The sequence below is a fragment of the Prionailurus viverrinus genome, chromosome A1, assembly GCF_022837055.1.
Source record: "Prionailurus viverrinus isolate Anna chromosome A1, UM_Priviv_1.0, whole genome shotgun sequence".
Classification (NCBI taxonomy): Eukaryota; Metazoa; Chordata; class Mammalia; order Carnivora; family Felidae; genus Prionailurus; species Prionailurus viverrinus.
The window spans coordinates 28,946,497-28,970,682 of NC_062561.1; the positions used below are offsets into that span (position 1 = coordinate 28,946,497).

The 24,186-nt window shown below is 38.0% G+C and overlaps 1 protein-coding gene across 3 annotated transcripts in view; it reads left to right on the forward strand.

Annotated features, from left to right (window-relative positions):
- VWA8 (von Willebrand factor A domain containing 8) overlaps positions 1-24,186 on the forward strand; it is a 363,734-nt gene that overhangs the window by 253,781 nt on the left and 85,767 nt on the right. For 2 of the 3 annotated variants that reach the window (XM_047859262.1, XM_047859340.1), the window contains 3 exons: positions 2,016-2,211; positions 9,795-9,876; positions 13,823-14,027. In XM_047859262.1, coding sequence (XP_047715218.1) covers positions 2,016-2,211; positions 9,795-9,876; positions 13,823-14,027 — 483 coding nt within the window. Of the gene's footprint in view, positions 1-2,015; positions 2,212-9,794; positions 9,877-13,822; positions 14,028-17,535; positions 17,667-24,186 lie in introns of those variants that run through there. The other variant, XM_047859419.1, reaches the window with a different exon arrangement.

A 24,186-nucleotide genomic window follows, 5' to 3' on the forward strand; every position in this document is an offset into this window, starting at 1 on the left:
GGGCATCCTTTCATGGGCGTAGCCCAGTGTGGACTGTCAGGACCAAGGAGAGTAAGGAGGGCATTTGCCCAGGAGGGAAGGTTAGTAATGGGATGGGATATGAGTCACATACAGTAGAACCGAGCAAGAAAGTAAATATATTAAAGATAATGAAATCTAGTTTCTCATTAGAAGGGAGTTGCAGATAAAGAAAGGAAAAAACCTAAAATGAATCTCGTTGAATTGGAATTGGATTTATTTGTGTGAACTCACAGTTTTCAATATATTTAGATAGATATAGAAATAACTTTGGAGGTAAATGTGAAAAAAAAGGGGGGGGGCAAAAGACTTAAACAGAGACTTTACCTAAGAGGATACGGAGATTAAGTACATGAAAAGATGTTCACCATCATTAGTCATTTAGGAAATGCAAATTAAAGTCATGATGAAAGGGACATCATGACTGACGCAGTCAGAAGCATCCGACTTTGACTCAGGTCATGATCTCGCAGTTCATGAGTTCAAGCCCTGCATTGAGCTCTGTGCTGATGGCTCAGAGCCTGGAGCCTGCTTCAGATTCTGTGTCTTCCCCTCTCTCTGCCTCTCCCCCACTCACACTCTGTCTCTCTCTCCTTCAAAAATAAATAAACATTAATTTTTTATTGACAATAAATTATAATAAAAAAATTAAAAATAAAAAAATTTTTAGATCATGATGAGATACTATATACGCCTTTGAAATGGCTAAAATAAAAAAAAAATACTGACAGTAACAAGTGCTGACAAGGATACAGAGCAAATGCAACTTTCATACATTTTTATGGAAAAGCAAGGACAAGTAATAATCAAGACGTTGCTGAAGAAGAACCTACTAAATTTCAAGGTTTATTATAAAGCTTCAGTAACTAAGACAGTGTGTTATTGGCGTGGGGGAAGAAAAATAAATAAGAGCAGAATGAAGTACCCAGCAACAGATGCATGCATATAGAGAACTGTATTTTATGATAGCAATGTTAATCAGTGCCATTTAGTATCTGGTGGTATTTGGACAATTAGCTATCCATGTGAAAAAAGGACGAATATGAATCCCTGCCTCATGCCATTCACAAAAATAAATCCCTAATGGGTTAAGGATTTAAATGTGAAAGACAAACTTTAAAATGTTTAGAGAATACATAGGAGAATGTCTATGATCTTGGAGTAAGAAAGGATAAATACATATTTGGTAAAAATTTGAAGTCAAGCAAGAGGGAAAAAATAACACAAAATTCCAGAAGAGTTATAAACATCTAGGGCAGACAGGAGATATGAATGGGATACAGCATTCAGGGACCTCAGAATGCTGGTAATGTCCTGTTCCTTATGCTAGAGAATGAATGAACCAGATATTTGTTTCATTTATTTCAAGGTAAAAAAAAAAAAAAAAAAAATATATATATATATATATATATATATGTTTTATATTTCACATTTGCCTAAAAATTATAATTATTGGTGAAGCAGCTATTTTCTACACCAGATTCAAAAAGGTCAAGAAATAATTTGGTTTTCTTATACTTGTGAAATACAAGTTTACCACCGGTATCTGCTTAAAGGGCTGCATTGTAACAGGTGTGGTGAATATAGTTTATAGTACCATAGCCCCTTGAACAACAAGAGGGGATTTAGGGTGCTGACCCCCTTCACATAATCACAACTCCACAAATATAACATCTGACTCCCCAAAACATAACTACTAATAGCCTACAGTTGACTGGAAGCCTTACTGATAACATAAATGATCAACACATATTTTGTATGTTATATACATTACATATGTGCAATAAAGTGAGTTAGAAAAAAGAAAATGTCATTAACAAAATCATAAGGAAGAGAAAATACACTTATTGCAATTAAAGAAAGAGAATCATAAGGAAGAGAAAATACACTTACTGTAATAAAAATCCACATGTAAGTGGACCTTCACAGTTCAAACCTGTGTTGTTCAAGGGTCAACTGTATTTCGATACTTTAATCTTTTTTTTTTTTTCTTTCAGTCACCCAGTGAAGTCTATTCTTGGAAAAGGCCATCATCTCTTCATAAACGAAATGTCACTGACACAACATTCTATGGAGGAAAGAAAACAAGTGAAAGTCCAAAGCAGAGCAATTGTGTGACTCTTTTAGATACTAATCAGATAGTCAGGATTTTGCCCCCAGGAGAAGTCCCTCTAAAAGATATCTACCCAAAAGGTAAGAAACTTACCAATTCCTAATTTGCCAAAGTCGTAAACCTAGTTTTCTTTTGGTAGGGATATTTAACTTATCATTGTCATTCTGTATTTATAAATGTGGATAAGTCTACCAGGATCTAGCAGCTTAAAAAGTCCGAGGGGTGGGCTCAGAAAGTTTTCAGTCAGTTTCTCGCAGTCTCTGATTGAAGCCACTGCTGTTAGAACTCTTTTTCCTTTGCTTTATAATCTGTACAATAACTTAACTTAGAAGATGTCTTCAAAGGGACTTTTAAAAATTCTTAGACTACTAGGCATAGAAAATGGGGCCCAACTTATGATGAAAGACCAGGGACTCATGCAGACTGATTCACTTAGTAGTTCTCTCAAAGTCGTCTTATATTTATTACCGCAAGATATATGCCAGGTCCTGTGCCACTTTTCTTTATATACCTTTATTTAATCTTCAAATCCCCATTCTGTCATCAGTGTACTCTCTAGCTTATATGCAGGGAAGCTGACAAAGGAAGGCAAGATGGCGTGCCAAGGGCCACACCACCGGTGTCTGGTAGAGCCCAGATCTGCACTAAGGTCTTCCTGTCCCAAGTCTAGAGCTACTTTTGCTGGACCACACAGGCTTTCATCATAATGGATAATTATGAAAATGTTTGATCATTGAGCCACAGATTATTATTTGCATCGTAGTGGTAGTAATATGTTGTCGTAGTGGTAGTAATATGTTGTCCTGTGTTTACATTCATTATATCACCGTGAACTTAAGAACTATAATGCTACATGTATTATAATCTATTACTGGGTTTGGAAGTCCTGGTTATATGATAATATTTAGAATTCACTTCTTCCAAATAAATCACCATTTCCTCAAAATGTTTTTTATGGTAGAAGAGGCAGGTAAAGAAAGTGACAGTCTCAGTACAGTGCCATGGTAGGAATACTCACAAGGTGATCTATGAAAGGGGAAGCTTACAGTCCAGACTGGTGATGATGAGCTGACCCTTGAAAGGATAAAGGGGATTGAATCAAATGAAGGAATTGTTTCAGGAACAGGGAATCCTATGTGAAAGGTACAGAGCCATGAAGGCATCCCAGGAAATACAAGAAATTCTATACCAGAATTTAGTGTTATCTCCAACTACCCAGAAACCTGGGAGTCAGCCTTGATACTTCTTCTTCATCTTCCTCTCTATCTAATCCAGTTACAAATCATCATGTCCTTTTGATACAGCCTGACTACTGTATTTTGTATCTACCCACTTGACTAGAGTTCTATTACCAACATCCAAATCACTGCCATCTTGCACCAGAATATTGCAACAGCCTCTTGAGAGTTTCCTCTTCCAACTCTTTCCGCATCCTACCCATTCTCCACACATCAGACAGAGTGATATTTTTAAAGTATGCATTTGTTCTTATTAAGTTTCAGATTATACAGAGTAACATTCACCCTTTTTTGTATATAGTTCTGTGAGTTTGACAAACACATACGGTTGTGTAACCATCACCATAACTGAACAGAGGACAGTTCCATCTTTCCAGAACCCCCACCCCCACCCCAGTGCTTCTTTGTGGTCAACCTGTCTACCTACTCCCTAACCCCTGACTGATCTGTTTCTGTCCTTATGGATTTGCCTTTTCCAGAATGTCGTATAAATGGAATCATATAGTATGTGGTCTTTCAAGTCTGGCTTCTTTCACCCAATATCATGTATTTGAGAATCGTTTATATTGTTTTGTGTACCGGTAGTTGATTTTATTGCCAAGTAGTAATCTGTTGTGTATATGTGCATGCTTTGTTCATGCTTTGTTGGTAGATAGTTGGATCATTTCCACTTTTTGACAATAATGAATAAGCCTACTCTGAACATTTATGCACAGATCTCTAAGTGAACATAAGTCTTTGCTTCACTTGGGTAAATATGTAGGAATGGCATTTTTATATTATATGATAGAACTGCTAACCTGTGTTCCAAAGTGGCAATCATTTCGCATTCCTACCAGCAATGAATGAGAGTTCTAGTTGTGCCTCCTCACCAGTTCTTGGTGTCGTCAGTCTTTCCGGCAGGTGTGTAGCAATAGCTCATGATGATTTTAATTTGTATTTTCCCTAGTGCCTAATGATGTTGAGCATCTTGTCACATGTACCTTCTTTAGTGAAAGGTCTGACTGTTTGCCCTCAGGTTATTTGGTGTTTTTGTTTGTTTGTTTATTTGTTTTAGGAGTTTTGTGTGTTCCTTATATATTCTGGATACAAGTCCACTATCAGATATATTCTTTTCAAACATTTTCTGCCTTCTTGATGAAGGGAACATCTTCCCTTCTAGAAATTTTATAGTTTTAGATGCTCCATTTTGAGATAATATTTTTTTAAATGGCACAAGGTGTGGATTGACACTCATAGTTTTGTATGGAGATACTCACTGTTCCAGCATCATTTGCTGGAAAACCTGTCCTTCTCCATTGAATTGCAGCATTCGGACCTCTGCTGAAAATCAACTGACCACATATGTCTGGGTCTGTTACTGTATTTTGTATTGTGTTCCATTGATCTCTGTATCTATCCGTTCACTAACAGCACATTCTTGGTTATTTCCTAGCTTTGTAGTTTATAATGAGTGTCAAAATCAAGTAGTATAGATCCTCTGTTGGTAGGGATCAGTGGATAGAAAATTACTAAGAGGAAATCAGGGATAAGGAAACCTATGGGCTAAATCGACCTAACAGGATTCTTGCTGAAGTCAGGCCAGGGTGATCAGACCTTACCTGGGGGGAGTAGAGGATGAGGAACCTGATCACATATTGAGGCGGGGGAGAGGATTCTTGCTAAACTTACTTATTAGCAGGGCTCTCGCTGAAAGTGGACAAGACAGAGATGGACACAGAAGCCCAAAAGTCGGGGTCTGTTTGGGAAGAGGATCCAGAAGAGCCTGACTAGAGTTTGGTCAAAGGAGATAATCTTTGTCACCATCCATGTCAATAGCACTTTCATTTACTTTCACTGCTGCACATATTACAGTTTATTCATCTGGTCTTTGTTGATGCACAGTTAGGTTCTTTCCAATTTTTGCTGTTACAGATAGTGGGCAATGAATATTCTTATATCCCTCTCCTTGTATATATGCTGAGAGTCTGTCTATCTATCTATCTATCTATCTATCTATCTATCTATCTATCTAAAAGTAGAACTATCAAATTGTTTCCCAGCATTGTTCCAGCAACATAAAAGGGTTCCTGGTGCCCCAACCTTATCCACTCTTGTAGGCATCTGACCCCGTTATTGTGGTTTCAGTTTATCTTTCCCTAATTTCTAGTAACTTGAAGAATCTTTTTACATGTTGCAATTTACTCTTCTGAGAATTGCTTGTTTATATCTTTTACCATTTTTCTCTTAGATGCCAGGAGTTTTATTTCCCCTCACTTGTTTAAGTAGAATTCCTTAAATATTCCAAACATATATAAAGTGCTTAGCATAGTGTCTAACACACAGGAGGAATTTTATAAATGTGGGCTGTTAAAAAAAAAAACAAAAACTAGGAAAATGACAAAAGGAGATACCAGGATGATAGTTGTGCACAGATCTAGGGATCAACTCATTCAGATGAGAACATATGAAAAAAGAATAAATATGTGACTAACAAACATTATCATAAGGGATAAAAAGTAATGAAATTTTGTGAAATTTTAAGGAGCATATATCAAAACTATGAGATAATTATCATCCACAAGTTAGGAAAGGAGTAACTGATGTTAAAGTGTTCTAGTGCCTTACAGTGTTCAGGAAGAAGGCAATGATATTAAGTTGATGTGTTGGTAAGTTAGGAATTGAGTATATAACTTCCAAAGTAGTAGTGAAAAGATTATAGCGTCAAAAATACTTTTGCTAGTTAAGAAGCAATCTTTGAGCTGATGCTGGTATAAAAAAATAGGTAATTTTTTTTAAGTAAATAGAATCCAACCATCTATCTGATTAGCCAGGAACTAATACATATCAGCCTTTTATTAAAGGAATCAATAGAAACTGTAAAGGCTACTCTCTTGGTGGCTTTTACAAAGATGGTATAGCTTTTGTTTAATGCAAACAAGGAGAGATTTACTGCTTTCTTCCAATCACTTTTCATCTAGGGAAATGTTAGCTGTTTTTGTTTTTTTGTGTTTTTTTTTTTTTTTTTATCACAGTTCTCAGCTCTTTAAGCACAAAATAATGACTCTGGATTGAAATTGATGCCCTGTGTTTTGAACTTTGAGTAAATTCAAAGATTTGGCATTGGCACGATTGCAGGGCACACATCACTCTTAATCTGTAAACACAGAAGTGCGTTAAACCTGGCAGTTAACAAATGTCCATCAAATTACATTGCTAGAAGGAGTGAATTTTTTAATATAATTTCATCTTCCCTCTGAATGTGTTCGTGGTTGTTTTGTCTGACAGCTTTTATACCTCCTACCTAACCTTGGCACTGTGCACGTGAGCTGTCCCCACTGTTTGCGGGAACTATGCAGGAAGCACTGCAGCCGTGACTTCCCTTTAATCATTAGTGAACTCATCCTCGCGCGTAGCTTACACCTATCTTGGAAATCCACCTGGATTATAAATGTAATGGAAATTTACTGAGCCTCCGTCCTCTCTACAGCGTTGAAACATTTAAAACGGATTGACAAGGATTTGGCTAACTTTGCAGGGAAGTCTGGCCACGATTTTCACTTCCTTAATTCAATCATGTATTCTAAGCTGATTCGTTTTCAAATCAGTAAACATCAACTCTGATCATTTTTCAAGCACTTACCATTACCACTGCTACCACTACCGTTAATACTGCTTTGATGTGCTTTATAACCATGAATTGCCTTTTCTGATACATGAAAATATTTTTTAGCACCAGGAGTAAAATTCTTGCTTTCTCCTTCTTGAAATAGACACAGTCATTATTGCATTTTCTCACCCTCTTTATGCCATGGAATTAATTTGCACAGTGAAAGAAAAAAACGATGTAGGGAAAAAAAATATTTTAAAATAAGTTGACTTACTTTGTTTTCACAGGCCATCTAAAAGCATTGATGGCCATAGCTCAGCTTCATTCTGCTATGTATGAAAAAAGTTCCCATGAGTGCCAAGGCAAAAATATAAGTCTGTTAGCTAGACAGCTCTAGGCATCCCAACCTCTTCAGTAACTGGTCATTTTTGGCAAAGAACCTGGGTCCATAAATAATTCAACCTACTTCAGCTGGGTCTTAGCCGCAGGAACTATCAAAAATGATAGATGGTGCAAAACCTTATCCGAGACTGACCTTCTATCCTAGGCAGCATTTCCAGTGCAGGCCTGTGTGACAGATGATAAGCATGCTTGTTTTCTGTAAATGGCCATCAGGGGACAGCCAATTGAGCTGGGTGGTCAGATTACCATAGTAACTCTCTTGTCTTACCCTCTCTGTTATCCCTGGACATTACCTCCATTTCCTCCTAAACCTCTGACCCCTGGCACTCCTTCTTGCCTTGCTCTGCAGCTCATACCTGGCCTCAGGCCCATGAGTCTCACCCTGGAGTCTTTTCCAAGTCCCGAAAGGCCCTCGGTGGGTTGGATTCGGTCTGGTTTGGTTAAAAGGAACTTTCCTCATTGTGCTGTGGGCTCCTTGAATAAGGGAGGAATCAACCTCCTTCTTCTCTATCCTCAGTGCTTTGTATAGTATCTGGTGCAAAGTGAGCTTAACCATGTTTGTTGAATAAATAAGAGATATTTTGAGTTTTGAATTTTTCAGATGGTCTAACTCAGAAATCTTCAGCTAAAAACATGAAATAAAAATGCGAAGTTTTTAATTTTTTTGTAAACTACATTGGATAAATCCAGTGTGAACATCCTGGATATCTCATTCTAATCTGGAATTGTAATAAGATATAGACAACTGAAAAAATCTTTAAGAGTAAGGGTTCTGTAGAGGCGCCTGGGTGGCTCAGTCAGTTAAGCGTCCACCTTCAGCTCAGGTCATGATCTCCTGATTCATGAGTTTGAGCCCTGTGTCAGGCTCTGTACTGTCAGCTCAGAGTCTGGAGCCAAATTCAGATCCTGTGTCTCCCTCTCTCTCTCTCTCTCCCTGCCCCTCCTCAACTCGTGCTCTGTCCCTTTCTCTCTCTCAAAAATAAACATTAAAAAAAAAAATTTTTTTTTAAAGTATGGGTTCTGTGTAAGGGAGATTTTTTTAAGAGACACTGATAGCCAATATTTTGTAAAACAATTTTAAAAGTTGTTGCCCTAGGGTCAGCCTAGGTAGGAGCTGTGTAGAGTGGTGGACAGAGCAGAGACTTCAAAGCTGGAACGGCCTGGTTTGAAAGCCGCCTACATCACCCTCCAGCTATGTCGCCACAAGCGAGTCACATTATTACCATAATTCTGTAAGCCTCAGCTTCCTCATCTCTCGAGCAGGAATCATAAGTCTTTGTTGTCAGTATTAAAAATACTACCTGTAAAGAGTAAGCAGAGTCTGGGGCACCTGGGTGGCTCAGTCGGTGAAGCGCCGACTTTGGCTCAGGTCATAATCTCACAGTTGGTGAGTCTGAGCCCTGCTTCGGACTCTGTGCTGACAACTCAGAGCCTGGAGCCTGGAGACGGCTTCAGATTTTGTGTCTCCCTCTCTCTCTGCTCCTTCCCCACTCCCACACTCACTCTCTCTCTCTCTCTCTCTCTCTCTCTCTCTCTCTCAAGTATCAATGAACATTAAAAAAAAAAAAAAAAGGACTAAGCAGAGTTTCTGACACAGCAGTGGCAGCTAGGGATGATGGGTGGTATAACTCAAGGCTTTGGAAAAGAAATCAGCAGGCCCCTGGAATCCTCCTGGAAACACTTCCAGAACTGGAGATGAGAGCTCTGGCCCCTCTATGTCATTCCCCTCTTCTTCCCCCACCATTTCATAGTTTCTGTGATCCAGAGCCCTCACCCCACTGGCCCATGCTCACCTCACCCTCTCCCATCTTGCGTGGCCCTCATTACTACAGGTACCGTGTGTCGAGCAACTGCTAATTAAGTGCTTTGCAATTACCCAATTCATCTGATCCCCCAAATAATGTTTATGATGCTCAGATGCTGTTGTTACCCCCATTTCACAAATGACAAAAGCAGTGAGATCATTAACTTGACCAGCCAAAAACGCAATTAGGACATATCAGAGCCAAGATTTTATACCAGGCCAGTCTGATTACAAAGTGGGTACTGATTCCACTACGTTATACTGTCATTGTGACTTCCCAGGAAGGAAAAACAGAATTCACGTGATGAAATAATTTCATATAAACTCTAAGTGCTGAAACTTCTCATCTTGGGAAGCTAGCAAAGACAATGAAAAGAACTTGGGTAATTTTCTGACAGCAAAGAATCATAGCCTAATATGCATGTATTTGACAATCTTTGTGTTTCCTTGACAAAGATATAACCTAGAGACTAGACTTAGCCCAGGACCTTGTCAGGTGGGTCTCAGAGTTTTGCCTGAGTGTACTGGTAACTTCATTCCACTTTTAGCAACATTCATGCTTTCTTTTGGTCTTATTTTGCTATCCTGCTGTAATTTAATACTCTGCTCAATGTCGTGACTTGTTTGTAGATGTTACCCCTCCACAAACAGCTGGTTACATGGAAATCACTGACCTTCGATCAAAGAAACTCCGATACATCCCTATTCCCAGGTAATCCACTTTCACCTTTGTCCTCCGTTTGTATGTCAGATAGAAAGTGAGCCAAGTCTTCCCAAGTGCTCTGAATAAATGTGTGCTTTTGCTTCCTTAAATAGCAAGCTCTTTCCCCCCACCCCCCCCCCAGTTGCACTTGGCTTATGTCTTGCTGCTGTTCTGCATGGTTTACTGCTATTTTTATTTTCATTTGGGAAAAATGTCATATAGGTATAAGTCTAACAAACTTCAAGGCTTCATTTCTCTTTTTTGATCTGTCCTAATGATAAGTTTTTCTGTAACTGAAATAGCATTTTCAGTATTGCAGAAATCTTCGGGCTTCTTAAATGTGTTTAAGTTTTTATTTAATTCCAGTTAGTTAACATACAGTGTAATATTAGCTTCGGGTATAGAATATACTGATTCAACAATTCCACATATCACCCGGTGCTCATCACAAATGCACTCCTTAATCCCCATCACCTATTTAACCCATCCCCCCACCTACCCCCCACCTCTGGTAACCATCAATTTCTTCTCTACAGTTAAGAGTCTGTTTCTTGGTTCATCGCTGTCTTATTTTTTTCCCTTTGCTTGCTTGTTTTGTTTCTTAAATTGCACATGTGAGTGAAATCATATGGTATTTGTCTTTCTCTGACTGTCTTATTTTGCTTAGCATAATACTCTCTAGCTCCATCCACCGTATCTATTAACTTTACATATTAGTTTTTGGAGGCAAATGTGTTCAAAATGTCAAAGGAATTTAAATAGCATTTGTTTAATATTGTTTTTAAATGTGCTACTGTGCATCTGTGGTTGTGAAGGCTATGTAGTAGCTAAAGGCTTCCAGAGATTTAGAATGAAACTCGTGATCATTCACTGCTCTTATTATTGTCCAATGACGGAAGCAAAGTATTCAAACCAGTTGGATGGAGGATACAGAAGGGAAACAACGTGTTTGGTGTCTACCCTTGAGGAGCACAGGTGTCCTCTCCAGTAGCCCATCCCTTTCTGGATGCATCCATGCCTGATCTCTCTCTCTCTCAGCCTAACTGAGCCCCTGCTCTGGTCCACCTGGCCTAGATTCTTCCTTACATTGCCCCCCTGGGGCCAACTCCTCCTTCTTCTAATTTTTTACTCTGCTTTGGCCTAGATTGACATCACATCCCCTACTAACATATACTTCCTGACAGGCAACTGAGACCTCACAACACAGGGGTGAAAGCCTCAGCTGAGATGCCAAGCAGAGGACCCTGGAGAGCCATCCAACAGGAGAGAAAGGCCAGCCACACCAAGGCTGTCAGTCATCCATGGCACCCGCAGGCCACCTTTGCACCCATTCCTCTAACCCCTAGAAGTAAATAGCTCAGCATGACAGTACACAGTAATTCAGAAGCACAGCTTTATTTCTTAGGACCCTTAATCAAGGTCAATAAATATGAAGAATAAAAGCATTACTCAAAAAAATAGGTTTACTTGTTCCAACATATAGAAGTATGGCTTCTTAGAGCATCTCACCTTGTCAATTTCATGGAAAATGGCTGTTGGTCATTTGGGGAAATTCCTTACTCCATATGAATTATATGCTTATTAAAATATACTATTAGTTCAAGCAACAGAAGCAAAGAACAACTTTTTGTTTTTTACATTTCTAAAGCATTAATAATCTTTTCCAATATTTCTCTTAATTTCTCCCTCATTGGCCCTAGGCTTTATTTTGTTGTTTTTCCGTTTTAACTTTCTATGTGGACCATGTTCTACCTGCCATAGGAACAACATCTGGAAGAGCAGCTGTGTATATAGCCAGTGCCAACTGGTCACTGTAATGCATTCATTTAGAGCTGTACTGTTCACCGGAAATATAATGCAATGTCATTTTATGTTCCTTCCTTAGCCATATTCAAAGAGGAAAAAGAAATTGGTGGAATTAACTTTAACTAAACATTTTATTAACCCAATGTATTTAAAATGTCATCATTTTGACACATATTCAATATAAAAGTTTTAATGAGATATTTTACATTCCTTTCTTCTTCTAAGTCTTTGAAATCAGTATTTATTTTACACTTTGGGAACATCTCAGTTTGGACTTGCCATGTTTCAAGTGCCACGTGATTTAGAGTCTGTTCATTATCAGTATATCCTGAATTTCTCTTGAGATTAGCTATTGCCATTTTTGGCATATATGCAGTCCAAGAGAACAACCCATCTGGATTTCAGTTTTCCTGCTAGTTGCTTAAATTTAGCATTCTGCTAGATAGCTGGAATTTTCCATCTGATGGCTAACTTCAGATAACAGAAAATACAGTGACATTGCATGTAACTACAGAACCAAAATGAGTACATCACTTTTGCCCCCAGTAAAATTTGAGTATTTTTCCTCAAATTTTTGTATTATTTCCATCTGTAAAATGATACTGCCTAGCTCTCATGTGTGGGTGTATGTAAATCTGGGCTTCCCTCTACTATGATTCTATGTGTTCCTTAAAGACCTTGCTATTATGTATAAAAGGGAATATGCATTTAAAACAAGGTGAAGAAGGGGTGCCTGGGTGGCTCCGTCAGTTGGGCATCTGACTCTGGATTTCGGCTCAGGTCATGATCTCACAGTTCGTGAGTTTGAGCCCTGCGTCAGTCTCCACAAACAGCACAGAGCCTGCTTGGGATTCTCTCTCTCCCTCTCTCTGCCCCTCCCCTGCTCATGTTCTCTCTCTCTCAAAATAAATAAATAAAACTTAAAAATAAAAAACAAGGTGAAGAAGAGATTCTAGAGCAAATTGCAGTAAATGTGATTTTTTCACCCTTTTTTTGACATATTTTGACATATTTCAAGTTTCATACTATGAAGAGTTAAACATTTAGCCAGTAGATACAGTACTCAACAGTCATACATCTTGAGTGCTCTTGGAAGAATTACAAACATTATTGTTCCACGTAGATAAATTTCATTATTCTTGAATAGCCCTTTACTTCACCATGTGTACCTATTAATTTTTTTCCTAAGGCAAATATTTCTGGCAGAGCAACGTGAGATAAATCCTGTATTATGTCAAATGTTGCCTTCTTTGAGTCCTTCTATTATTGTAAAGTAGCTCTGAAACGCTGAAGCAGTAGTTACCATCTTCTTCATATAAACATATTTTAAAGCTTCTGTGTCCCAGAGTAGCTGGCTGTGTCACCTGTGTTTAGTATCTACTAAGGCAGACTGGAAAAAAAAAAAAAGGTCAGGTAGTCTTGGTTTATTCTTTAGGAGGTTACAAGATTTGACCCAACACATAGTGGTTTTGTGGTTTCCCGAATCTACATTGATAGTTTATTATGTTTTTATTATCTGATGAGACTCCGCCTTTAGACCATTTATTTTACATAGAAAATATCAGATGTATTTAGAGAGCCAACGCTGGTAATTCAAATTTCTAATCTGTTTCTTTTGTATAGTGAAGGCTATACCTAGAAAAAGGAAGTGTGCAGTTGACTCATAGAAGCAAAACTGCATTCCTAGAAATGAATATGTAGCAAAGAAAATATGTATATGTATGAAATCTATATAATATGACAAATATATAAATTCCTTGTTATAAATTCTTGTAACTTCCTAAGTCAGAAAATGCAAAATATTAAATATAAATGCAGGTAAAGCCCATAGAAAAGATACCAGCTTTAGCACTTAGACTGAAACTTAGACCCCTGAGGAGTGAGTCTAACATTGCAGGTGCATGAGATATGAGTTGGTTTAGAGTTCTTTTCTTTCTGACAGTGAATGCCAATACAATCGGGGTCCACAAATACAGAAAAATGTCAGTAACCAATAGATACCTGTGTATTTCTTTTCTTACAGATGGATCTCTTGGTATCTTTTAATATGTTTACTATTAGAATTCTTTATAGCAAGTTTAATGAACCACAATTAGGTAAACTAGCTTCGTTATTACCAACTGATTGACTACTGTAATTTTCTTTTCAGATCAGAATCTCTCTCACCATATACCACATGGCTGTCTACTATTTCGGACACAGATGCATTGCTAGCTGAGTGGGGCAAAGGTGCTGTTATTACTGTCGATATGGGAGGTCACATCAGGCTTTGGGAAACTGGACTTGAACGTCTGCAGCGATCACTCATTGAATGGAGAAACATGATTGGACAAGACAGTGACAGACATATGCAGGTACCACTCTAACCCACTTTCCCTCTTAAAGGTGCATATTTATGTATAAGGTTAGTTCCAAATGGAAGTAAACCTCTGGCCTCAAAACTTAAATATAGTTACTTAAATACCTAATTTCTCATAATAGAAAAAGACGTGTCTTTTTCTAGATAGTGGGAAAGTTAAAAGGTGCCCTTTTTGCGGTCAGTGCTTAAATATACAAGTTCCTCACATCACAACATGAGAATACAAGACAATTGCTTCTGTTTGACCCCAAGCATTAATCAGCTTCTAGCATCACCTTTGCATTTGTTCTTTTACTACCATCATCTTGGGCATCTCTGCATGCTACCAAGGAGGCAGAAATACTGATATAAAACGCAGCACATTACCATAAGGTCAAAACCTTTAGACTAGAGAAGATATGTATATTATGCATCTAGCAAAGATGTGTTTTTACCAACTTCCTTATCTCCAGATAATGCAAACTTAGCAGTAGATAGACCCAGCCCTGCCCTGAAAAGAAATATGGAAATAGGTCACCAAAGTGAGAGGAAACTCCAGAAATGACTCAGTCACCACCTACTCTGGTTGGTCTGGAACCAATGAAGAAAGCTGTGTACCCATAAATACTAAAGCATATAATAAAAGGATTTATTTGTAATTGATTGATTTTAATCTTCAGAAGAAAACTTCTCTGTTTATGCTTCATTCTTATCCAGCAAGATAGTAAAGAAAGGTGGGTTCCTGCCAGCTGTGTTGCTCTGCAGAGAGCCAATTCACAAGATAAATTTCTACAAACTACTCCATTGATACTTGATTAATAATTACTATTTTGTGTGGTTATTTTTCTGATTTCCCTTAAAGGAGAATAATTGTGAATGAATAATACATATTTCTCTTAGATTCTTAAAACCTTATAGGAACATTCTGAAAATTCGACACCAATGTAGGCAAGCAACTTCAACTTCTTTTGAAAGGGTATGAATAGGGGCGCCTGGGTGGCGCAGTCGGTTAAGCGTCCGACTTCAGCCAGGTCACGATCTCGCGGTCCGTGAGTTCGAGCCCCGCGTCAGGCTCTGGGCTGATGGCTCAGAGCCTGGAGCCTGTTTCCGATTCTGTGTCTCCCTCTCTCTCTGCCCCTCCCCCGTTCATGCTCTGTCTCTCTCTGTCCCAAAAATAAATAAAAAACATTGAAAAAAAAAATTTTTTTTTTAAAAAAAGAAAGGGTATGAATATATTAATTTAATTAAGCTAAAACAAATGTATTGCTCTAACATAAACATGCCATTAAGTGCAATGAATCTATCATAGCAACAGACTGAATGTTGGTCACTATCCATAACAATAATTAGAAAATTAATTAACTATGGTTCTGATTCTCTTATTATCCTGAACATTAGTTTCTTCTCCCTTTGAATTAAGCTCCTCTTTTCATTACAGAGATTGGTAAATACTATTGTATTTGAATTTCTTGTATTTTATTTCAATTTCTCATGTGTCATAGAGATGAAAGGTCATATTTTTCCTATGGTCAAGAGTGTGGCCTAAATTAAGTGTCTTCCACAACAGAACTTTAAAAAAGAATTTTACACATGATTTTCATAACTGGTCTTGACTGCTACAAAAATTAACCCCTATTTGTGGTTTAGCCATACACTCTTCTTTCCCAGCGACTTCCCCGACTCTGTTGTTCATCTTTCTATTCCCAGCATAATGACTGATGCACAACAGGCAATTAATATATTTGTGTATGCTCATACTCATATATCCTAATTGCACTGGCCTTTGAAGCTATTTGACAAAAAAATGGAACTGTTCTTTTAAACTGTCACAAGTTATTCATTCATTTTTGTGTAACTGAATAAATATTTATTGGATGAATATATATAGTTATTAAGTTAGAAATGAACAGAAATATATTATCTAACATCTCAAAAATAATCAAAAGGTTTGGCTGCAGTATGCAGAGCAACATCTGATCCTTCCCAGACCTAACATTTTCCAGAAAATGCATAACTTTATGTCTCCCGTTCAAAGTTCAGCTATAACAGAAATAAGACTTATTCAGAAAGAAAGTTACACAATTCACAAGTGGATGTTAGTTTCATTTGGAAAATTAGAATAGTTGTTATCCAACCTTCTCCTAACATCTCTGATGTTCCTTGATCCATTTTGGTCGATATTGAAATATATATTTATCTACATACTCAAACTGAGAAACAAATTGTAAGCATATGTCTTTATGTCTAAAGAGACAGGATTAATTGCCCAGATGGTCTGACGTTGTTTTATTTTTTGGTCGGATCTGTCCTCTTCTCCCTGCTTGGTCAATAATGAGACTGCACAGGGACGCCTGGGTGGCTCGGTCGATTTGAGTGTCCCACTTGGGCTCAGGTCATTATCTTACAGTTCGAGTGTTCGAGCCTCGCGTGGGGCTGACAGCTTGGAGTCTGGAGCCTGCTTCGGATTCTGTGTCTCCCTCTCTTTCTCTGCCCCTCCCCCGCTCATGCTCGTCTCTCAAAAGTAGATAAACTTTAAAAAAAATTTTTTTTAACAATGAGAGTATATTTAACTGCTCGTATGTAGACCAGTTCTTGTTATTATTTACAAGTAGTGTACACAACCAGACCTAAATGGGAATCACTGTGGAGCAGTAGTAATAACAAGCAAAATATGTCTTTTACAGTTTCCCGTTCGGTGCAATCCCTCAAGCTCTTCCTCATTTATGGGCCTTTTATTCAGCATATGTCTCCTCCTGGTTCAGGAGCTTGAAAAATGCCTTTCTAGAAATATTGAGAAAAGAGAATATGTTCTTAGTACCATACTTCTCGCTGGCTAAGTTCCAGTCCTCTCCCTGTTCCTGGCAGAGTAACCCGATCTCCATCTAGTGGCAAAATGGACTTACTTTACATCGTAGAAATTAAAAGGCCTGCTTTGCATTCACTAGTTTAAGGAGGTTTACACACACCTGTATTGTTTGGTTTCCTGTTGGTCACGAGATGCTCCTTTAGGTCAACAGTGAAGGCTGGGCAAATACCCCACCACTTACTGACCCACTTTCTTCCTTGAGTCTTTTGAATGATAGCAAAAGAACTGTTTATATTTAGATTAACTATGTCAGTTACATGCTTTACCACTTTCCTTTATATCTTGCTTCATTTCAGCCTTCTAGAGTTATCAATTCTGAAGCCATTGTTGCTTTGAATTTTAGTTTTTGCTTAATGAATTCATTGATAGTTCTCCTTCATGAGTAGTTTGCAAGAGAGTGTTTATTGAGCTCTTCATATAAAATGTGTTCATTAATTTTACATGCTTTGATAGGAAGTGTGTTTTTCTTACAGCAAACAACTATAACAAATTCAAAGTATCACTGTAGCTGTGGTTCTAAAAGCCCATGATTAAGAATTCATATTTATTACTTTTAGACTTCATATTTTCAGAAGCATGTGTTAATTATAAGCCATAATTTTTCTGACCATGCTTCATAGTGTTCTCTCTAAAGCATATTTTTCATATTTTTATTTAGTTACACTTGGATTCATCCCAAGAAGGCTGTTAAAGCTACACCACAGGTTTCTTCAGAAATCAAACCATCTCCTTTAAAAAGCTCCTGGTGACTATTCTTGTGGGAACACAAAAGCTAAAAGGTTATAGCTTTCAAGTGTTATTGTCTGATTACAATAAACTAATTAGAAAGTAAATCCTCTGTGTGTTACTGGTAGAATCTCTTTGAGGCCTTTGAATAGTACTTCCTTATCTGTATACTTTTAAAATGGATAGGATCTTCGAAACACAGTGTGGGACTACAACTTACTCATTCTTACAGTGAAGATAGTGCCTGGTACACAATAGATACACAGTAGAGGCATCAGAAAACATACTTAGAAAAGATAACTAATTTATATTAAGCACCACTAAGACTTTCCCCCTTTTAAAGAAGATATTCTAGGAATATGAGTAAAGGTAGTTGTACTTTGGTAAACAAGACTGGCCTTTTCTTTAACTACAAGCCCAACAGTAAGGATTTTTTTAAGATATCAGTAAGATGGTAAGTCCTTCTTCTAGTTTTGGAAACCACTAGATCATTTCATTGGAGCTGTATTAGTACCTTTAGGTTTTCACTATGCAGACTATGTTTTCTCCACATACTCTGAGAAGGTTTACAATTTTTTGTTCTTTTTTTAAAGAAATTTTTTTAATGTTTTTTTTTATTTTTGAGAGAGAGAGAGAGAGAACAAGTGAAGGAGGGATAGAGAGAGAGGGAGACAGAATCTGAAGCAGGCTCCAGGCTCTGAGCTGTCAGCACAGAGCCTGATGCGGGGCTCGAACCCATGAACTGCGAGATCATGACTTGAACTGAAGTTGGACACTCAACCGAGTGAGCCACCCTGGAATACAGAAGAATTCTTTCTTCTTTTTAAGGGTAGCTTATAGTTTACTCTTGCACCACGTTCTTCACTTTGGCCAGTAACTGAAAATACTTAGCAGTCTGATTCAGTGGGTCATTATCATTATCGTACATATAACAATGTATATTTCATAGGATTGTTATATGTACATGTATCTTTGGAGATTTTCCTTGGCCCAAAAAGGCAATGCTTTTTTTTTTTAATTTTCATAAAAACATTCAGCAAGATGGTCTAGCCATTTGCCTATGCGGTAGCATTTGAGCAATGCCTCTAATGATTTTCCCATGTTTATTCCTGCTAGAGAAATTCCCAGCCATGGAAATCCATTTTGAATCTAGATCTTGAATAAGGTTTTCAGACTTGAATAAGGTACACTGGGAGTGTACTACCCGGTGGTGTGCTGATAGACCAGCCCTCTGGTGAGGTAAAGGTGGGGCACTTTATAATGTTTGCCAATTTCCCTGGTGTAACTACTCCCTCCGTGGCCGATTTCACGCTTCCAAAGATTAATAATCAACTTGCTCGATTTCTGAGTATTTAGCAGCCATCAAAGAAAGGAAAGAAGTACTAGGAACACAGACAAGATGGTGCCATCTTATCTCTGGTAAGTGCTGAAGCCCATAGTTGTGCCAGTTACAGACTGGCGATGCTCTTTTTGAACCACGAATACAGTTTGAGCAAAGAATTGGAAAGAAGTCTGCAGTCAACTAGGATGACACTCATGAGTTCACAAGTACAAGCCTCCTTTCTTATAAACATCATTTCAGAAGGAAATTACCAGATTTTTACAGTCCTCCAGAAGCCGTGCTTCCATTAGATCACAACTTTGTCAGTGATTGCTAAATATAACTAAAATGAGCAACCACCTCCCTCAGACAAGCAGATCAACAAGCTTATGACTTTCAGGGAGGCCATGAGTTTTCATTAACCTTTTGTGCATATCCAACAAAAATAACAATCCTACAAATTATAATAATTGGGGCTACTATAGAGTCTTAAACTAATATTAAAAACAGAAATAGCACCTAGCTTTCTCATTATAGAAAAAACCTAACCTTAGGAAATTGCTTTTCAAATCATCACTGACAGAAGCATTTCAACTCCTTTCTCTCATGACAGGCCTTAAGATCATTCTTTTATATGGTACTATATCTTCAGTGCGTGTTATTTAACAATATATCAGCCAGTAAAGAAGTAATCTTAGGAATATTTAAAGTATAAGGAAAACAAATTAATTCTGTAATATATCAGTTATAAATTGAGATGTCAAATGCAATGAATATGTTGACAATTAATGGCTCTAGAATTTTTATGATTCTGAGCCTATTATGTATATAGTTACATGTAATCAACACATCACATTGGCTACAGAAATAAAATCCTCCTGTTATATTTATAAATAAAATTGTAATTTTATTCATAAGCAGGTATAGCCTATTGGCTATGCTTTCCAGTTATAATATAAAGATAATACCATTGTACCTTACAAAGTTGTCGTAAGACTGAAATGCATCAGTACCTGGCACAGAGTAAGTAAACAAATAACAATTAGAAACTTAGAATTTAGAATTTGGGCCGTAGAATTCTTTAATGCTTATATGGAAACGCAAAGCTAAATTAGAAGGAAGCAGTGTTACCCAGTCACCTAATATTAAATCATGACCCAATGAGTTACATAATTCATCATCTATCTTTGTGTTATAAGGTGTGAGGTTTGTTTATAATCCTATTTAGGAAAAGTTTTGTCAGGCCCAAAAAAGGAATTTTGGTCTGTGCCTAAACCTGTCAACTTGAGGAAAAGCAGGAAATGAATGATAGGACAATTGTCAGCAGAGGATTATAGTGTTTAGCTTTATTCAAAAGACAAATTAGAACAGGACCAGAAAACACACAGCAAATATATACATCATCTTTAGTCCTGAGTTCTGAGAACAGTGAAAAGAGCAAGTCAAATTTGGAGTTGTCTCTCTTAATTTTTCCATACGCAGTACTCTTTGGTCTCTCCTTATAACATTCCAAAAATGTCTCTCTTTTTATTTTCTATTTCCTCACAAGGTCAGGCCACAGTTACCATTCTCTAACCTCTCTGAATAATCCCACCCATTCTTTCATTTATTTAATTAACATTTGCTTAGTACCCAGAATTGCTAGGATAAAGAAATAAATAAGATACAGGTGCAGACCCAGGGAACTTACAGTCAAGTAGAGCTATAATGAAATAAGTTGTAGTGCAATATGGCAGATAAACTGATAGGAGCATGATCAAAGGATCAGAAAACAGCCTAACCCCAGTTTTTCAGGAAGGGGGAAGGAACTCTTGATAAATCAAACGCATGCGATTAGTTTTGTCTCTTGCCCAAATCCCAGTAAAAGAGCAATAAAGGATCAAAAAACAGTCCCAACCCACCGGGCAAAGAGAACTACAGACACAGCAGCGCTTTGGAGGATAGAAAATAAATAGGTGGGTGATAATGGAGTTATCAGCTGGAGAGAGCTGAAACCTATTCTTCCAGAGGGGGAAGCCAATAAGATGCAAGCTGCCGTACTCTGCAGAAGCCCACAAAGCATTAGGGCTTGAAGGCACCATGTACCTCTGAAGGTTGGAGTGCAGGGTGGCACCAAAAATTGGGAGATGAATTGAAATTCTGTATAGAGACCATTTAGATAGCCAGATTCTCTCCTCTGTTTTGCACCTGGGGCCACTGGCTCTTCTCTAGGTTTACCAAAGACAGGAGCTGTAATGGAGATTTGTACAATTGAGGACACGAATGAGACCATGTAGACAATGAGAAGATAAAGTGAAAGTCTACTTTTCTTATATAGATTCCATGAAGCTGACTTCCACATTTATACCCTTTGAACAGAAGAGTAGAAAAATCCTTTCTAGGGGCGCCTGGGTGGCGCAGTCGGTTAAGCGTCCGACTTCAGCCAGGTCACGATCTCGCGGTCCGTGAGTTCGAGCCCCGCGTCGGGCTCTGGGCTGATGGCTCAGAGCCTGGAGCCTGTTTCCGACTCTGTGTCTCCCTCTCTCTCTGCCCCTCCCCCGTTCATGCTCTGTCTCTCTCTGTCCCAAAAATAAATAAACGTTGGAAAAAAAAAAAAAAGAAATTTAAAAAAAGAAAAATCCTTTCTAGAAACTGACATATCCAAAAGAAAACCTTTCTGATCTAATATTTGGAAGTTTTTCCTTAGTAATCTTACAAGAAGACCCACTTATTGTTGAGACCAGCCTTTATGCAAAAACTTCAGTCCACTTTTAATGCCTTCTTCTTAAATATTAATGGATAGCCTCTTATACAAAAAAAAAATGGAAATGAAATGAACAAAGAAAATAGAGGTGATGCAGAAAGAAGAAAAACATGTCACAAAGTGACAATTGACATTCTCAGACAGGCAAGAGAAAATATGATGATCATAAAACAAAAATGTGATGCTTTTTTAACATAGGAACCTTCAAAGAACAAGAAAGATGTCTTGGAAATTTAGTACCGAGTAATGTATAGAAGTGTTGAATCACTATATTGTATACCTGAAAACACACATAACACTGGATATTAACTGTACTGCAATTAAATAAACAACAAACCAAGCAGACATGGTATATGGAGAAATAAAAAGTGGTAGCAAAAATAAATTCAATAGGAGGCGTTGGACATTCACTGGCTAGTGCTTCACTTAACCAAGTCAACTTTTAGAACTGCATTCGTTATATGTGTTGTCTCATATCTCTATAACTCATTTTAAGGTTTAAAAGTTAAGGGGCACCTGGGTGGCTCAGTTGATTAAGTGTCCTACTTCAGCTCAGGTCACGATCTCTCAGTCTGTTGAGTTCAAACCCTTCATTGGGCTCTGAGTCCAGAGCCTGGAGCCTGCTTTAGCTTCTGTGTCTCCCTCTCTCTTTGCCCCTCCTCCACTCACACTCTGTCTCTTTCTTTCTCAAAAATAAACAAACATTAAAATTTTTTTTTATTTAAAAGTTAAAAGACACAAGGCCTGATTGGGGGTTAAAATGATTTTCTAGGGGCACCTGGGTGGCCCAGTCAGTTAAGCATCCCACTTCGGCTCAGGTCATTATCTCACCATTGGTAAATTCGAGACCCGCATCAGGCTCTGTGCTGACAGCTCAGAGCCCGGAGCCTGCTTCAGATTCTGTGTCTCCCCCCCTTCTCTCTCTGCCCCTTCCCCACTCATTCTCTGTCTCTCTCAAAAATAAACATTAAAAAAAATTGCAATAAATAAAATGATTTTCTAGAACTAGTTTCATTTGAACCTCTGTAGGACTTGCTGATAGGAAGATAGGGTTAGGAAAATGGATCTTCTCCCATGGACTTCTGCTCACTTTCCAGGCAGAGCACAGCCCATGTATTTCCCCCTTGACCTATATAGCCAAACAACAGAGCTGTTGATACTCTCTGCTTCCATCAGAAAACTGCTAAAAGCGTTGGATCCCATGGAGAAAAGTGCACTGTATCTGGAACAGGAGTGTGAAACCTTCAAGCTGTAGGGCAGAGCAGACAACCGGCTGGGACCAAAAAGCCAGAGGAACTAGACTAGTTGGTCTGTCCTAGAGGAAGCAGGCATTTTATTCACTTAGAAGTTGCTTTTCTTTTCCAAATCGCTGTGTTCTCATGATTTTATTTAACCAGTCAAGTATCAATCTTATTTCAACCATGTTTGTATACCCACAAAAAAGATCACTGCATCTTTTCGATTAATTGATTTATCAGTAATTGTCTGCATATAAATATAGTGAAAACCTTTAAGTATATTCTCAATAGGTACTAGGGAGTCACCTCCCAGCAACAAATTTCAAGCAACATTTGACACCTACAGATACAAATATAATTACATATTTGTCACCATAAATACTTTTTTTGGTGAGGAAGAAGTTTTCCTGTCATGTCATTATATCTATAATCTAATGGCTGTATTAGTTGAATCTCAGTTCCTTAAAAGCTCTGTTGGTTCCCCCACCTGCATCCGGTATTTCTAGTTGATTTTCATATAACAGCAGTGTATATACTCTAGACCTGGCTTCAGGAAAATAGCAAACCATAATTTCCTAGGGAGATGGTGGTGATCCAAGCTGTAGAATTTCTTTGTGGGATAGGCAGGTGGTCATCTATTGAATTACAGCAATTCTGGACAAACAATAGATATTTGAGTCCCTTGGGAACTCAAATATCTATTCCCATTTGAGAACCACCATCCAGAATGTTCTTGTGGAGCACTTGCTCTGTACCCACCAATGAAGGACCTGTGGGGAGGTGGTGGAATACTAAAACATAAAGCATGGTTTCTACCCTCAGAGAGTTTATTCTATGGGATTGGGGAGTTGAGGATGATAGTCATGAAACAGCGGCATGTAGTACAAAACAATGTGTATTTCAATGGTAAATTGGGGAGTTTTGACCCTGTGCTATAGTAGTTCAGAAGGGAAGTATATATGTATGATGAAAGTTGTAAGTGAAGGAAATGGGGCTTGGGTTGAACTTTTATTTTTGTCTTTAGATAGTTCAAAAAGAGAGGTCAGAGAATTCTAGACATTCTGAAAATCATACCACAGGCAGAGATATAAATGAGCACTGTGTGTTTCCTTAATAAGAGGATGATTTGTGCCATAGGCATGGATCACAACAAATCCAAGAGTGACCTGGTGCAGATACCAGAGGAACAGTAAGCAAACATCACAGCCAGTGTGATGCACGCACAAAGCCCAGGGGGCAAATCCAGGTTGAATACCAACTATCCCAAGGAGACAGTGGAGG